General features: G+C 39.3%; 2 protein-coding genes across 2 annotated transcripts; one reads left to right on the forward strand and one right to left on the reverse strand.

The window, feature by feature from the left end:
• Positions 1–3,507: 3,507 nt before the first annotated feature.
• Positions 3,508–8,625, reverse strand: LOC148061022 (mRNA decay activator protein ZFP36L1-like). Its single transcript, XM_087778960.1, has 3 exons — positions 8,464–8,625; positions 6,613–6,966; positions 3,508–5,392 (listed from the first exon to the last, which is right to left on the reverse strand). Exons 1-3 carry the CDS (start codon positions 8,515–8,517, stop codon positions 4,514–4,516), a joined length of 1,287 nt encoding a protein of 428 aa, XP_087635086.1. The 5' UTR covers positions 8,518–8,625; the 3' UTR covers positions 3,508–4,513.
• Positions 8,626–9,497: 872 nt separating this feature from the next.
• Positions 9,498–16,225, forward strand: psmc6 (proteasome 26S subunit, ATPase 6). Its single transcript, XM_087812696.1, has 14 exons — positions 9,498–9,613; positions 10,003–10,082; positions 10,669–10,708; positions 10,822–10,874; positions 11,074–11,141; positions 11,801–11,915; positions 12,738–12,825; positions 13,000–13,061; positions 13,149–13,272; positions 13,394–13,455; positions 14,374–14,494; positions 14,562–14,642; positions 15,808–15,879; positions 15,940–16,225. The coding sequence occupies exons 1-14, from the start codon at positions 9,529–9,531 to the stop codon at positions 16,056–16,058; spliced, it is 1,170 nt and encodes a 389-aa protein (XP_087668822.1). The 5' UTR covers positions 9,498–9,528; the 3' UTR covers positions 16,059–16,225.
• Positions 16,226–16,972: the final 747 nt, after the last annotated feature.

The raw sequence follows: 16,972 nt of genomic DNA on the forward strand, positions 1-16,972 counted from the left end.
TACTATTTTTAAGTTTCTCGTCTCATCACTGATGTTGAGTCATTGAAAGTTAGCTTGCTTAGCTTGTTACAACTGTTGGATTTCACATTCATACGCTTCTTCTGAGGATGTTAGTGTAACACTACAGATGTTACGTTCTAAAATATTGGCTTATTTCTTGGTTATAGTAGTCTAACTTCTAGATATCTAAAAGAATCCTCTCTCTCTTTAAGGAATATTTTTGTTTTAATACTTGAACTCCATTTTTGTTCCCCAGTTGAACATCAGAATCAGAATCAGAATCAGAAACCTTTATTTGTCCCGCGAGGGGAAATTCGGTTTAACAACAGCAAGCAAAAAAAAAAAAAAAAAATTAAACACCCAGAAATAAAATCATAAAAAGAAAAAGAAAATCTAAATAGAATAGAAAATAAATCTGCACTATATTATATATACACAATCATATTTACAAAAATAACAAGAAAGGTGCAGTTAAATAATTATCTTGGTGTGTTCTTGTTGTGGAGTCTGATGGCAGCAGGGAGGAAGGACCTGCGGTACCTCTCCCTCACACACCGGGGATGGAGCATCCTATCACTGATGGAGCTCCTCAATGCCCTCAGTGTGTGCTGGAGAGGGTGAGATAAGTTCTTCCTCATGGAGGCCAGCTTGCTCTGTATCCTCCTCCCAGACACTTCCTCCACAGGATCCAGGGGGCGCCCTAGGACGTAACCGGCCTTCTTAATAAGGCTGTCCAGTTTAGCCCTATCCTTTGCTGTCATGCTGCTCCCCCAGCAGACCACACCGTTGAAGATGGCAGAGGCCACTACTGAGTCATAGAATGACTTCAGGAGTGGCCCCCGGACACCAAACGACCTCAACCTCCGGGGGCAGGTAGAGTCTTCTCCGCCCTTTTTTATAAAGAGCAGCAGTGTTATCCACCCAGTCCAGGCGGTTGTTGAGGTGAACACCCAGGAACTTGTAAGACGTGACAATCTCAATGTCCTGTCCCTGGATGTTCAGTGGTGAGGGGGAGATGGACGGACACCGCCGGAAATCCACAATCAACTCCTTAGTTTTGCTGGACTTGATCTGGAGGTGGTTTTCCAGGCACCAGTCAACACAGTCCTGGACAAGTCCCCGGTACGACCTGTCATCCCAGTCCCTAATGAGGCCGACGATGGTGGAGTCGTCCGAGAACTTTTGCAGGTGACTGGTGGGAGACAGGTGTTGGAAGTCTGCAGTGTACAGTGAAAAAAGGAACGGTGCCAACACTGTTCCCTGGGGGACCCCTACACTGCACAGTACAGTCTTCGAAACACCATCCCGGGTCCTCACGAACTGTGGACGGTTGGTGAGGTAGTCCACAATCCAGTCCGTGAGGTGAGTGTCCGCTCCAGACAGCTCCAGCTTGTCCCTCAGGATGTCTGACCTGATGGTATTGAAAGCACTGCTTAGTTCCAGGAAAAGGATCCTCACAGTGCTTCCAGGCGACTCCAGGTGAGAAAGTGCTCGGTGGAGAAGGAAGATGATGGCGTCCTCCACACCAATGTCAGGTTGGTAGGCAAACTGCAACGGATCCATGGAGGAGCGCACCAGAGGACTCAGGTAACCAAGGACCAGCCGCTCCAGAGCCGTCAAAAGGTGGGATGTCAAGCCCACGGGTCTGTAGCAGCTGGGATCCTTAGGGTGCTGAGACTTCGGCACCGGTACCACACAGGACGTCTACCACAGTAGTGGAACTCTTCCCAGGGTCAAGCTCATGTTGAACAGAAGTCCAACAATTTCACATAACTGGTCAGAGCACGTCCTGAGTACTTTGCCACCGATGCCGTCTGGTCCAGGGGCCTTTGTTGTCCTGGTTCTCCTGAGCTGATTTCTCACCTGGAGAGGTGTGAGGGACAGGCTGGGGTGGGGGGGCATTGTCCCCTGTGTAGTCAGCGGGGGGGCTGAAACAATACAAGTTCGGGGGGGAGGAGAAGGTAAATGTAGAGGTGTGAATGGTGTAGAAGCAGGGGGGGAGCAGACACCTCAAACCTTGAAAAATAACTGTTTAAGTTGCTACAGAGAGCCTGGTCTGATGTCCGGATATGGATTTCAAACCTCTCCAGACATCTCTGGTGTTGTTATTGGCCAGACTCTCTTCCATCTTCCTCCTGTACCTCTCCTTTCCCTCCCTGATCTTTCTTCTGAGCTCCTTCTGAACTGCCCTCAGATCCTCTTTGTTTCCTGACCTAAAGACTCTCTTCTTCTCCTTTAAGAGAGCCTTTATATCAGGATTAATCCAGGGTTTGTTGTTGGAGAAGCATCGTACAGTTCTGGTTGGCACAATGCTCTCCACACAGAAGTTGATGTAGTCCGTGACACATGTAGTTAGACCGTCAATATCCTCCTTGTGGGACTCACTGAAGATGCTCCAGTCCGTGGTCTCAAAGCAGACCTTCAGAGCTTCCTCAGCTTCTTCAGACCACTTCTTGACCGAGCGAGTCACTGCTGGTTGCCTGCTCACAAGTGGCTTGTAAACATAAATGTTTGACTAATATTTTTTATAGTTAGATGTCAATGAATGAGAATCAAATTTCTTTAAGAGATATGTAAATTATGTTTGACAAGTTTCACGGAGTCTCCGTTTCAGCTTTGAGATAAGAAAATTAACTACTAATCCCCCTCAGTCTTACCAGTTTGACAGAAATTATCAGGGTACTATAAATGTTCTTTTTTTGTATTTGTAGAAGCTCTGAGGTCTAAAAGGAGTTTTTTTTTCACCGTGAGGATAACATTCCACTTACAGGAGGCGACAAAAAGATCAGTGATTTCATGCAAGAGAAACCAAAAACTTTTAACATTAGCTGTGTCATTATTACATATCGAGGTGTAGTTCTTGTAGCTTAGAACAAAAACACTTTCCTGAATCAGCCACTCACTCCATTCATGTCAGGTACTGACAACTGCACAATTCTAAAATATGTTATAATGGTTTTGTTACTGGATCAGTAATTTCACTCTAAACCTTTATTAGCACCTTACACTGACACTACAGTGGTACAGATTCAACCACCTCTCTTCTGAACCCTCCACCCCTTTGTGACTCATCATTGATGTTATGGTACAAATGAAAAACATGATTCCCTTCTATATGTATTTTAATACATCTGGTTTACAAGATTAATCTTTTTATTCAGTAAAGTTTGACTGATATTTTGTGTAGTCTAGAATAGTTTGATGTCAAGATTAGTGCTTTTGTTCCGTTTTACCATGAATGAGAATCAAATGTATTTAAGAGATTTGTTAATAAGACAGTTGGGAAAAGTTGTCACAATATTGTAAGAAGTGGATTCAAATGTTGGATACGAGGGAAAACAATTTAAACAGTTGGAAAGTTCTATTTCCTCAAAGACCTGAACTTGTATTTGGTACTCAGTTAGATGTGTGCTTACAAAGTCATTCAAGGATGCTCTAAACACAAAACAGAACAAGAGGCTTGATATAAAATGTAAATTAATTGTGATGCCCATTTATTTTTCACTTCCAGTAGAGACCTGTTCGAAGATGTCTGTTTTAGGAGGATACGATGTTAGGAGATTTTTTTCTTTACAACAATTTTTCTATTATAGGTTTCAAGTTACACAGTCCAGAGTGCTAAGGGGACCATTGTATGTCATCAATCATTATAGCGGGGAATAGGAGGTGGTCATAAGTTGACTTTTACCGGGCTCAAAAGGTCATCAAATGTCCCGGGGGGGGGGGTCATAATTTATTTTTATGATGACTAAATTATGTGTAGTACTTGTCTCTCACATGACATCAATGATTGAAGATGAGCATAAATTAACAAAATGTTTATTTACCAGTTAAAAACAAACCACATAAATATGCCTTAATATTTAACAATAAATAATATTTGATAAATAAGCAGTTAAAAAGCTCTGAGATTGAAGATTTTGAGAAAGACAGTTTAAAAAAAAAAAAAAAAAAAAAATTATTTTGGGTAGCCTCAGACGGGGAAAAAAAGATCCAACATTTCCATCTAAAATGACAAACAATAAGGCAAAGGTAGGTGCTGGTTGTTTACAGAGACATTCCCCATTAAATAAAAAAAAAAAAAGTGTGTATATATATATATATATATATATATATATACACACACATACACACACACATGTACATTGTCACGTTACAATGGAAAGTCGTCATGCAATGTTCCGAGTAAGGGTCACCAGTCGCCAAAACTCCCTCATCAAAAGAAACTCAAAGTGGGAACCATTTAATCAGTAGCTCACCTGAGAAAATTGATTGACAGATTAGTCACAAATGATCGGAAACGGTCTGGTTTCACAAAAGTGTATGCCGTCTCTGCATTAGACCAGAAACAAAATGCGAATGTAGATCATCCAAAAACCTTTGTTTCATCTTTCAACATCCAAGTGTGAATTAAGGTTTAGTGTCAACATCTTTAACAACACAATCCAACAGCTGGCACTTGGTGATTTGAACATCGAATTCAACAGAGCACACACGGTAACAGCGATGCCCGCTAATCATCTGTGATGGAGAGTCTGCTGAAGATGGGAAGGCGGCGAGACACATCCAGGAGTGGCGAGTCCGAGCCGCTGTGGCTGCCAACACTGCTTTGGGAACTGTCCTGATCCGACAGGGAGTTTGTAGGACTTGTGGGGCTCGCTGAAGTGGAGTGAAAATAATGAATGGTAGTAAAAGGCAGCGTTGAGGGGTTCTGGTCTGAGGAGTGGAAAATGGATAACGGTGTGACAGAGCTGGGGCTGTCCTGCATACTATGGCTTGGAAACCCTGAAAAGCTAAAACTGTGCTGTAAGTGAGGCCTTCCCACCTTGTTGAAAGCTGAAAGAGGGGGCAGTCCTTGGTACTCTTCAGCACTGTGGATGAAGTGACAGCGGGGTCCATAGCGACAGAATCCCACTGTGTGGTATGTGCGACACAGTTCAGTCTTGTACTTAGGGTGGCGGCTTAGACTACGCAGCTCATGCATGCCATGAGCAAACTGGCATTTGTCTCCGTACTTGCAAATGCCGTTGTCCTGAAACGGTCGACATAGCTCAGTCTTGTACCGACCCACGTTGACCTGGCTACCTGCACCAATGCTGACCAGGCAACTAAGATGAAACCTGTTCTCCAGCTCAGAGGAAGACTGCCCGCACAAGCCATTGTCCTTTTCACTGTCCGCAGCTGGAGCCTTGATCAGATAGTTGACAAACTCTTTCCCAGTTAGCGTTGTACTTGGGTTACTGGCCGACTGACTTCGCTGAAGCACAGGATGCCTTGCAGTTCTGTCTGGCAGGAACCAAGATGAGTTCTGGGAGGACATGCAGTCACCTAAGGACTCGTCAAATATAGGTCGAGGCCCATTAAGTTTGTCGTTGTGATCCACTATAATGGCCTGCAAAAGTACAAAAAAAACACATGTTAGTATCCTTTACGAATCCACAGTTGGATTCTTAACAGAACCGTCTTTAATGTAATCTTTAATTTAACAGTAAACGCAAGCTATAACAAACTAATGAAATAATACATGATGCTGTGCTGCACTTTATCTTAATGTAAAGTTGTTTTCACCAGTTGGTACTGCAATACATTCTGCGGGAGGATATTTAAGAGCAGTGATCTTATATAACTGACAGTTTGAATCATTCGTTTTTTGTGTTCAAGTCCTGAAAGAAGTACACCGTGATATACAAGCTATAACTCAGTACAAGCAAGTTGGTTTTACAGTATTTGTCTGGAATCAGAGGTAAAAAGTTGCTGTTCAGGTCACTGGAAATGAATAATTTTTGTGAATGAAATCCATAGTGGATACAACTTGGGCACTATTTGAGGGGGCTGCATCTTCTCTTTGCAATCTTTTTAACCATGTTTTCTTTCTTTTTTTTTTAAACTGTCGCTCAAAGATCCTTTTCAGCCGCCCAGGTGAATCCACTGAAAACTACCAATAACGATGCACTGCCAAAGCCAGGCCTGTGGGTGGCGTTGTAACACCCGACTAAAGAAGGAGCCTGCACAATGCAAGCTCAGTAAGAAAAGGAAAAGGCTAACCTGAACATAATGGAATTTTCTTTACTTTCCCTAATGTGGGGACAATAGACAGTATGTTTCAAACTCAATTGCCTATGGGCCACCTGCTTTGTCATGTAAGCCGTTTTCTGAAGCATGCAGTGATTTTGTTTTTTGTTTTGAACCCACATATTATCTTTGTATTTTTCTTTAATTGTTGAGTACATTGCTCATGACATGGCCAGGTCTTTGAGCCATCATCCTCGGAATTCCAGTCGTCTTTAAACTAAACAACATTTTTAGAGCCAAATATCGGTCAACATTCATGACGTGTCAGTAACAAATACAATCATGAAGTTTCGATTTTAGAATAGAATAATTTTAACACGTTAGGCCATTTACTTGAATTTAAGTGTTGGCAACATAAACACAAATAGTACAATGATTAAAAAAAAAATAAAAAAAATCAAGCTACGAGGTGTACATGTTGAGAAGACATGTTCTTTTACACAAGATAACCGATTTGTCACTTATTTCGGTTGTTATTGAGAAGTCGCTACAAGTTGAATTTTGAAAAGTACGGATGCTCACAGAGTCATGCTTACTCACCTCGGTCGACGCTTTTCCATACGGAGTGGAAGTGTCAGTGGCTGTCATGACTTGGTCGATGAATGTGTCAAAATCATGAAACCTGTTCCCCAGCTCAGAGGAAGACTGCCCGCATAAGCCATTCTCCTTGTTGCTGTCCGCAGCTGGAGCCTTGATCAGATAGTTGACAAACTCGTTCCCAGTTAGCGTTGTACTTGGGTTACTGACCGACTGACTTCGCTGAAGCACAGGATGCCTTGCAGTTCTGTCTGGCAGGAACCAAGATGAGTTCTGGGAGGACATGCAGTCACCTAAGGACTCGGCAAATATTGGTCGAGGCCCATTAAGTTTGTCGTTGTGATCCACTAAAATGGCCTGCAAAAGTACAAAAAACACATGTTAGTATCCTTTACTAATCCACAGTTGGATTCTAAACAGAACTGTCTTTAATGAAGTCATTGGTTGCAAAATAGAAAAGTTACATTAAACGCAAGCTATAACAAACTAATGAAATAATATATGATGCTGTACTGCACTTTTTTTTTTTTTAAATGTAAAGTTATTCTCACCAGTTGGTACTGCAATACATTCTGCGGGAGGATATTTAAGAGCAGTGATCTTATATAACTGACAGTTTGAATCATTCGTTTTTTTGTGTTCAAGTCCTGAAAGAAGGACACCGTGATACACAAGCTATAACTCAGTACAAGTAAGTTGGTTTTACAGTATTTGTCTGGAATCAGAGGTAAAAAGTTGCTGTTCAGGTCACTGGAAATGAATGATTTTTGTGAATGAAATGCATAGCAGATACAACTTGGGCACTATTTTCAGGGGGCTGCATCTTCTCTTTGCAATGTTTTTCCAACCACGTTTTTTAAAAAAAAAACTGTCGCTCAAAGATCCTTTTCATCCACCCAGGTGAATCCACTGAAAACTACCAATACTGATGCACTGCAAATGCCAGGCCTGTGGGTGGCGTTGTAACACCCAACTAAAGAAGGAGCCTGCACAATGCAAGCTCAGTAAGAAAAGTAATAGGTTAACCTGAACATAATGGAATTTTCTTTACTTTCTCTAATGTGGAGACAGGCCCAGAAAGAACAAAAACATGGTAACCACATAAAAATAATCATGTCTAAGCGTGATTTACTTAAATTGGCATGACTACCACACAAAAATATAAATTATTTTCAGCATTCTGTAACAAAATAAAAACCAACTTCTAGAATACAACAAAGAATGCATCTCTTTATTTCTTAATTTTCCTACCATAGACTTTTTTACATTCTAAACTTGAAGAATTTTATGGAATCAATGTGGGCTATTTGAAGCAGTATTGAGTTTGGCGAGGACACAAAAACTCTAGATATGTTTCAAACTCAATTGCCTATGGACCACCTGCTTTGTCATGTATGCCGTTTTCTGAAGCATGCATTTTTTTTAATGTTTTGAACCCACATATTATCTTTGTATTTTTCTTTAACTGTTGAGTACATTGCTCGTGACATGGCCACGTCTTTGAGCTATCATCCTCGGAATTCTAGTTGTCTTTACACTAAACGACATTTTTAGAGCCAAATATCGGTCAAAATTCATGACGTGTCAGTAACAAATACAATCATGAAGTTTAGATTTTAGAATAGAATAATTTTAACACGTTAGGCCATTTACTTGAATTTAAGTGTTGGCAACATAAACACAAATAGTACAATGATAAAAAAAAAAAAAAATCAAGCTACGAGGTGTACATGTTGAGAAGACACGTGTTCTTTTACACAAGATAACCGATTTGTCACTTATTTCGGTTGTTGAGAAGTCGCTACAAGTTGAAGTTTGAAAAGTACGGATGCTCACAGAGTCATGCTTACTCACCTCGGTCGACGCTTTTCCATACTCGAGAGCAGTGGAAGTGTCAGTGGCTGTCATGACTTTGTTGATAAATGTGTCAAAATCACTGCTCCTATAACCCGGTTTCCTCAACTCGGCTCCTCGGAGCCGCTTCGTCCCATAAAAGCACTGCGCACTTCCTATGTACTCGAGGCACGCATCACTTCCGCGTTTGCTCTTCTTCGGGTTTATGAGTACAAGAGCCACGCAATTAGCGCAGCCGTCGCACGCATGCGCAATGTAGTGTCTAGTTTCTTTTTTTATGGGAACTCAAATTTATAAATAAAGTATAAAGACCATGGACCATGGAAATGAGGGTGAATATAGAACAGAGGAGCGGATGTTCAAAAATGTGACACAATATTTTTCTCAAACAAAATAAAATATTTAGAGACTGTACGGTGAAACAGATGGATGTAGTGAGATATCTCTATCTCACTATATCTATCTGCTACTATATATTTCTGTGGCTATTGGAAAAAATAAAAAAAATTCCTGAAGGAGACCTCCTGAGGGATCAATACAGTTTTACCTTATCTCAGAAAATCATTTAATGGAAGAGCACATGGAAATCATGCACTGACTACATAAATGACAATTTTTAAACAAAATGTGCTAATATCAGCATAACAAACCATTTTGGACAATATGGATTGGTTAAAGAATGCTAAATGCACGTCCTGTTAAGTGGATAAACCACAAAAATGTAAATTGGCAAAACAGTTGAGTCGTAGCATCAGCTATTTTTCAAGTCATAAAACAGTACATTCATGAAAAATAGACCATATTTTTCAAATTAATTACATTATATATCAGAGGAAGACATTAACAGAATTCCACTCATCAAAAGAAAAGTGAATAAGTTAGACACAGTAAAGTAATGTTGCATTATATTACGGGACATTTTTACACACACGTTATCCCACTCCAATAACACTCCAATCCAGAAGGTGGCGGTAATTGAATATTCAAGTTGGTCGCCAGCCACCAATCAAATGATACACAACAAACTCTACACAAGAAGAAGACACACATCCCTGTTGAGAAGACATGGCGGACGGACGAGAGAAGGCGCTTCAGGACTACAGGAAAAAATTACTCGAACACAAAGAAGTAGATGGACGACTGAAAGAACGTGAGTGACTCTTAACGTGTGTTATGAATAACGGCCAATTCAGAAGAACCAAAACGCAACGGCCAAGGCTTCATCGATGCGAGCTAGCTCCCCGGCTAGCTATATGCTTTGTCATGCAGCCGATACCGCCGTCAATTTGAATGCGTTTTTTAAAGGGCTAATTCTACTGAATAAAACGACAAGGTATTTATAAATACTAAGCTTTTAATTAGATACACGCTTATAACCCTGAAAGCCATTTTCTTTTTTTAAACCTTGTTGTTTCATTTGGCTAAATTGTTAGCTTAATATAATCTTCACTGAAGACCTCAACTAATGTTCGTAACTAACTAGTTCGTATCTTTACTGTATGATTAATCGCTTCATTTTATTTTCATAACTTATTTTAGTAAGAGAACAGCTCCGAGAACAAACCAAACAGTATGAGAAGTCGGAGAACGATCTGAAGGCTCTTCAAAGTGTTGGGCAGGTGAGTTTTCTACCCAATATGTTTATCGCTTTGATTTGTAATTGTGTTTTATGTTTCATAAATGTTTTATGAGATGATAAATGGCAGAAAGAAGAATAGTTGGGTTTTCTGCATTGGCTTTTTTTTTCTTCTTCCTAATACCTAGCCCAAGTGGTATATTCTACACCAGGGGTCTCCAAAGTGTTCCAAAAAGGGCTGCAGTGGGTTCAGGTTTTTGTTCCAACCCATCAAGAGGACACCTTTAAACCAAATCAGGATTTTTGGGGTGTAATGAGTCTGGTGTTGCTTGTTTCAGCTGACAGCTAATTGGTTTAACTGTACATGCCTGATCGGTTGGAACAAAACCCTTCACCACCCCAGCCAGGAGACCCCTGTCCTAGACATTAGAAAGTAGAATTCAGGAGAGTTGTAGTACTTTGCGGAAAAAAGTTAGTCCTTAATCACAGTTCACTGAATTAATTAAGGTTCACTGTTCATTAGAGTTCTTCCTTTTTGTTTGATGATAACTGTATATGTGAAACACAAAAAAATAAGTGGCTTCGTGAAAATGTTCATAATAAGCGCATCTGTCCTTCATCTGCTTTAGATTGTTGGAGAAGTTCTGAAGCAACTGACGGAGGAGAAATGTAAGTCAATAGTTAATTCTTTCATTGTGCACAGGAACAGAGTCTGATTTGCATTTACGTTGTTATGTTTTTTTGCATGTTATGCTGATGTTTTATTTACCATCTAATTTCAGTTATTGTCAAAGCAACGAATGGCCCAAGATATGTGGTTGGATGCCGGAGACAGGTAGGGGATTCTGAGTTATAGTTAAACATCAATTGTCCATATCTATGCACATAGATGAACTTTTTGCATTCATTTTACTTAAACGTAATAGTCTTCTATGGTTAAAAGTTGGGCTCCATGAGATGTACTACATCCAAAAAATGACTTATCTATGTCTGTCTTTCTGACTTGTCAATTTGTAATATTTATTTCCCGACAGTTGGACAAGTCTCAGCTGAAACCGGGCACCAGGGTGGCTCTGGACATGACTACGCTTACTATAATGAGGTTGGCTGATCTTACTTTATGCAAAACGGCTTGCCATTGGAGTTCAACATTTCACATTAGTTTTAACATGTTTGTTACATTACATGTACATTATGATGCAAATATAGGCGTTAGGTTATACGATACTTTTAATAAACTGTAAAAATGTAATGCTTTCAAACTTATTAACAATCTTTTGAACCCGCTCAGAGCGGCCCATGGCTCATAAGTTTGCTTCTTCTCAAGAATGTGTCTATTTCTGGGAAATATCACACAAATAATGGGTAGTGCAGTTTTACGGTCACACCACAGACTGAGCCTTCTTGGACACGCCGTTTGTCACCGCTGTAGCCTGTTTTGAGGCACATATGAAGCCTAAGGGGCACGTCTGGTTATAAAATTAGAGATTAAGACAGAAAGATTGTCGATGATAATGACACAACGGCATGAAAGACGGATAAAACGAAGTGAATAATGCATTACAAAAAAACTCATCGTCTCCTAATGATGATCAAATACATATTTTATTTAACTGACTGGGTTGAACTTTTATGCCCTCAGTGCTTTTCCAGTTTCTAATAATTTCCGTTTTAGTAGAGGTTCTACATTACTACTACAATTGTGTTTTGCCTTTTCCAAGTTCACTGGCTGAGGATTACATTTTTATTTTGCATTCATAGGTACTTGCCCAGAGAAGTGGACCCTCTTGTGTACAACATGTCACACGAGGACCCTGGAAGTGTGTCATACTCAGAAATTGGGGGTCTGTCTGAACAAATCAGAGAGCTGAGAGAGGTGAGAACTTTAAGAATTCAGAGTGATCAGTACATCATTCTGATTATTGACCTCTGTGGCTGTGATGTTTTTGTTTTATAATGCAACCTCTAATCAATCATCCATTATTTTTTTTTTGTAACCTAACTTTATCACCTCAGCCATTTGAAATCAAATTGAATTGGGTCAGTGCACTTTGACCTGGTCTTTTTTTGTTTAATTAAAAAAAAGTACATTTGTGATGCACCTTAATCAACAGTACACCGTCCAAGGAGCATTGATTTTTAATATGCAACTTTAATTGGACCACACTCGTCAGAAAATGAATCAATGGGCTGCTTTCTTTGTCATCCAAGTGAAATCAGCAAGCTGTAAATTAAAACGGATGACGGGGCCTTTCGTAACAGGCTGGTTTAAGTTAATTTAATTTTCTGATTATTTATGCAACATCTGTGACAGCCCATCTGGCATTGGCTGGTATCCTTTCACTATCAGTCCAGTCCTAATATAGAACAAAACTATTGGTACATCGGTTATGAATAAAGTCAATGTAGGTAAAGAGATTTTTTGTCGGTTCTAGAGTGTTATATTTTTTTCATTGATCAGATGCCCATTACTTTTATCGCTGAATTTCTGCCTGAACAACGCTATCCACATTGGTTCAAAGTTCTCAGAAAACAGGCTCCATGCTTTTCGTCGGATGTACTAGATATTCCACTGCGCCACAACCACTTTTGGTGTTTCCTGGGTTAGTCAGGCACTTCTCACCGTTAATTATAATTCCATTTTTTTTTTGGTTTTAATTGTTTTCTTGACGATGGGTAAATCATTTATTTTATGCAGGTGATTGAGCTTCCTCTTACCAACCCAGAGCTCTTCCAAAGAGTGGGAATCATCCCGCCAAAAGGTTGTCTGCTCTATGGACCCCCAGGTGAGAATTATTGTTGCCATTATGGTTTCAAATGACCTTTTTTTAATATTTTTATTTAAGGATAGACAAACTCATGGAGTTCAAGTTTTTGTAGGAATGTGCTAATTTTTTTCATGAGTGAATCCTCATTCGATTAACCTTATTTCATTCACTGTTTAAATTCTGTCACAAAAGGTACGGGGAAGACCCTTCTGGCCAGAGCAGTAGCCAGTCAGCTGGACTGTAACTTCCTCAAGGTTGCTAAGATAATATTTTTAACATATAATCACTTCTTTGTGTTTCATTTGCTCAATTCTTTTTCTCCCATTTTTGCAACCCTTAAGGTTGTATCAAGCTCCATAGTAGACAAGTACATCGGAGAGAGTGCCCGACTGATCAGAGAAATGTTCAATTATGCCAGAGACCATCAGCCCTGCATCATTTTCATGGATGAGATTGATGCCATTGGTGAGTATAGGCCTTCATACATATTCCTCATTAATGGTAAATGTAAGGCAATGGAATATCAAAAAGTTTGTGAGGAAGTTAGATTTATGAATGTTACCATCCTTTATATTTGCTCTTCTAGGTGGGCGTCGTTTCTCAGAAGGAACATCAGCTGACAGGGAGATCCAGCGAACTTTGATGGAGGTAAATATCTAGCTCTTTACCGAAACATTTGCAACTAAGAAAGCATTTCAATCTGATTATTGAGTAATGGAAGGAAACTTTCTGAGAACTATTTAGCATTTTCTATCATCAGGATCGTCTGGATCAACGATTAGTGAAAATAATCTAATTGCGACTATTTCATCAATATTGCTATTAAATATGCAATTATTTTTTCAATGTCCTCTTTTAATGCGTTTTTCTCTAATACAACACAATATTAAATTTACAGTTAAAACATTCTTGGTGATTGTTAAAGTTATAAAGCTATTTTTAAGACAAAAGCGAATTAAGCATACAGTTGAAAACAAACATAACCTGAAGCCTTGTGCATATTCACTGTAATTACCGTAAAAACTCCTCATAAACTTTCTTAAAGATGTGATGTAAACATTTATAATTATTAGTAAAGAATAAATCACAAAAATAGTGCACAGTAAAGAAAAGTGCAAGCACTGGTCATCCATTTTTTTCTGCTTTTGTTTTTCTCATATTAGGTGAAAATCCTTTGATACAAAAAAATGTATTGGAATTTATCAGTTTGGTTTGTGGGATTATATAAGATAATAACGTTTTTAATGGCATACTTACTTACACTTTCAAACACTCCAGCAGTACGCACACACGCATACTAACACTTATATCGTATATTTTATCATATATCGCAAATGGGATTAATAGTTCCGCCTTGGTCTGGATGACAAAATGCATTCACTCATCTCTAGACGTTAACTGAACAACAAAGATGTGTGGACAGAGGTGGTTAATGAGGAATTTAGTTTGCCCTTGTTCGTGCATTCTTTCTTTGACGGTAATAAGACTGGAGGGAATAATCAACAAAAATGCCCCCTGGAGTGTGATGCACATATCTGATGGTGTGTGTTTGTTATTGTTTGTCAGCTTCTCAACCAGATGGATGGCTTTGATACACTGCATAGAGTCAAGATGATAATGGCCACAAACAGACCTGACACTCTGGACCCTGCTCTGTTGCGCCCTGGCAGATTGGACCGCAAAATCCGTATGTTTTCCATTTGGTTCTGATCTTTTGTGGTGACACTGAGTTAATGTTTGTTTATTTTTCGCAGACATCGAACTACCCAATGAACAGGCTCGCCTGGATATCCTTAAGATCCATTCCAGTCCAATCACAAAGCACGGAGAAATAGGTCAGTAAGAGCGTTCTGTTTTTATCTTCATGCTTCAACATTGATTCAGAACCACAGGTTGGTTAGATTCCTGTGTTATGGAGACATCTACTCACCATTCCCTGAAAATGTGGGAATGTTCTTTATGTTGCAGCTATATAATTTCTTCAATTCAGATTTTATCTAGCTAATTCATGGTTGCTAATGGAATAAAGTTTTATCTCAGGCTTGTTGCTTTTGTAAGCACAAAGTTATACATTTATTGAGATTTAGAAAAAGTGATGATGATGATGATAAATTGACCAGTGAAAGGCACCATCAGCCCATTTCAGTACATTTTCACTCAATACTGCAGTGTTCTCCCCAGAAAAATTGAACAGGATGGCGCCTGGGGTTAAAGCTCTTGATTTTTGCCCGTTTAAAAGACAAATGGAGGCAATTTCCTGGGAGTTAGCTTTAAAAGTACAGTCTAATGTCCGATTCTCATGGGATAAGTATTAATAATAAGTATTTGTAATAATTGCGGAGAATGTCTGAGTTGTAAACCCTTGCAAATGCAGGGCTGTCATCGGCGTCGCCCCCCTCCCCAGGCTCGCTCCTGATCGCTGCACTCTGCGCTCTCCCGTGTCGCCTTAGAATAACCGGGAAAAAACGATAAATTTGACAGAAGAACCGCGGAAAAAGTTTTTAAAGTAATTTCTGAAAATTAACAGGCTCCGGGATAAGGACAGGGAGAACACTGATACTGTAGAAAAAGAACATATTTGTATAATTGCTTCAGTACTTCGGTACAGTAGAATTTACAGACGGCATAACTCTTGAGGAAGTTGTTACTGTTTTCAATATATATTACGCTTTCATGTTACTTGTAAATTACAAAGAAACATGAAAGAAAAATGAAGTTATTTTATCTTAAACGCAATTTATTGAACCGTAGGGAACTATGGTGTGAAAAAAAAAGAAGTGTGATTTCAAGCACATTACATTTTCTTCTTTTGAAAAAAGGTTATTTAATATACGAAGAGTTGGTATAATTTAAATGAAATCTATTCCATGTTGTATATGAGTTGTAAAGTATGATTTATTATGATTTTGATATTTGGTTTAAATAATATAAATGGTGAATTTATTGAAGAACATTTGGTTAGATATGTAGAACTATACATTTTTCATTTTCTCTCTCCAGACTTTGAAGCTATTGTGAAGTTGTCTGATGGTTTCAATGGTGCGGATCTGAGGAATGTGTGCACAGAAGCAGGTAAGAACTGATCTCTCACTGGTATTTTCACACTTGCTGACCCCGTGAGTGTGATTGCAGGTCTGTTTGCCATCCGTGCAGACCGGGAGTATGTCACTCAGGAGGACTTCATGAAAGCTGTGAGGAAGGTGGCCGACTCCAAGAAACTGGAGTCCAAGTTGGATTACAAGCCTGTATAAAGCCTTTATCTTTCAAGATGGCTTATAGCTTGATGGTGTGTTTTGAGTGGGAAATACAATGTCCTGAACATAAAATGAATCTTGTTTGTCTTATCTGACTCCGTATTTCTACTGTCCTTCAAGAATTAAAATGTCCATTCATATTATGAAATAAAAACTCAACTATATGTTGTTGTTTTTTTCTACCTCTGTCCTCCATTGATCTAATTAATGCAATTGATTATACACAAGCGAAATAATTATTTTTCTCCCGCAAGACATTCTCAGAAGTGCTTTAATGCAGCCGTGGCTGGCCAAAAGAGCGCTTCGGGCCTACTATCGTCTTGAACACCAAAAGAAAGAGAAATTCAAATCGCAACTACTGTATACATATTTGTGGTTTTTAGATGCACAAGTTAAATGAAGTAAATCTTTAGAAAAGTCGTTTCTTTCAAACAACTGTCGGCTGCGATGCATTTCAGATCTGAAGCACACAATTATTTGACCATAGATTCATTTAAAGTTGTTCATGCACAGTATCTCTTCAATGGAACCTTGTCTGAGTCCACTGTACCACAGCCTAGAACTGAATGGAGTTCAATACCACCACCCTCCCACCATAGGACTGACGCATCAGTCATCTGTTGTTTGGCAGGATGAGCTGTGGGACTTTGGGACTATTAAAAAGATGTACTTTAGAAGAGGAAAGAATAAAGTTTATTTGCATCACTTCAGAAAACAACTTTTGATCTTGATGTGAAAGACGGGATCTGACAAAAATCGAAATGAATCAGTAGTACACATGGGAGACTGCATCAGGGCCTAGTTTTACATCAAAACTAGACTAACCACATGCTTAATTATGCCTCCAGCGATTGTAATTTTTTCATCAAATCACTTTGGCTCTTTTAAATCCCTACAAAAATGTTATGTTT

Source organism: Callionymus lyra, chromosome 17 (genome assembly GCF_982586985.1).
Source record: "Callionymus lyra chromosome 17, fCalLyr1.hap1.1, whole genome shotgun sequence".
Classification (NCBI taxonomy): domain Eukaryota; kingdom Metazoa; phylum Chordata; class Actinopteri; order Syngnathiformes; family Callionymidae; genus Callionymus; species Callionymus lyra.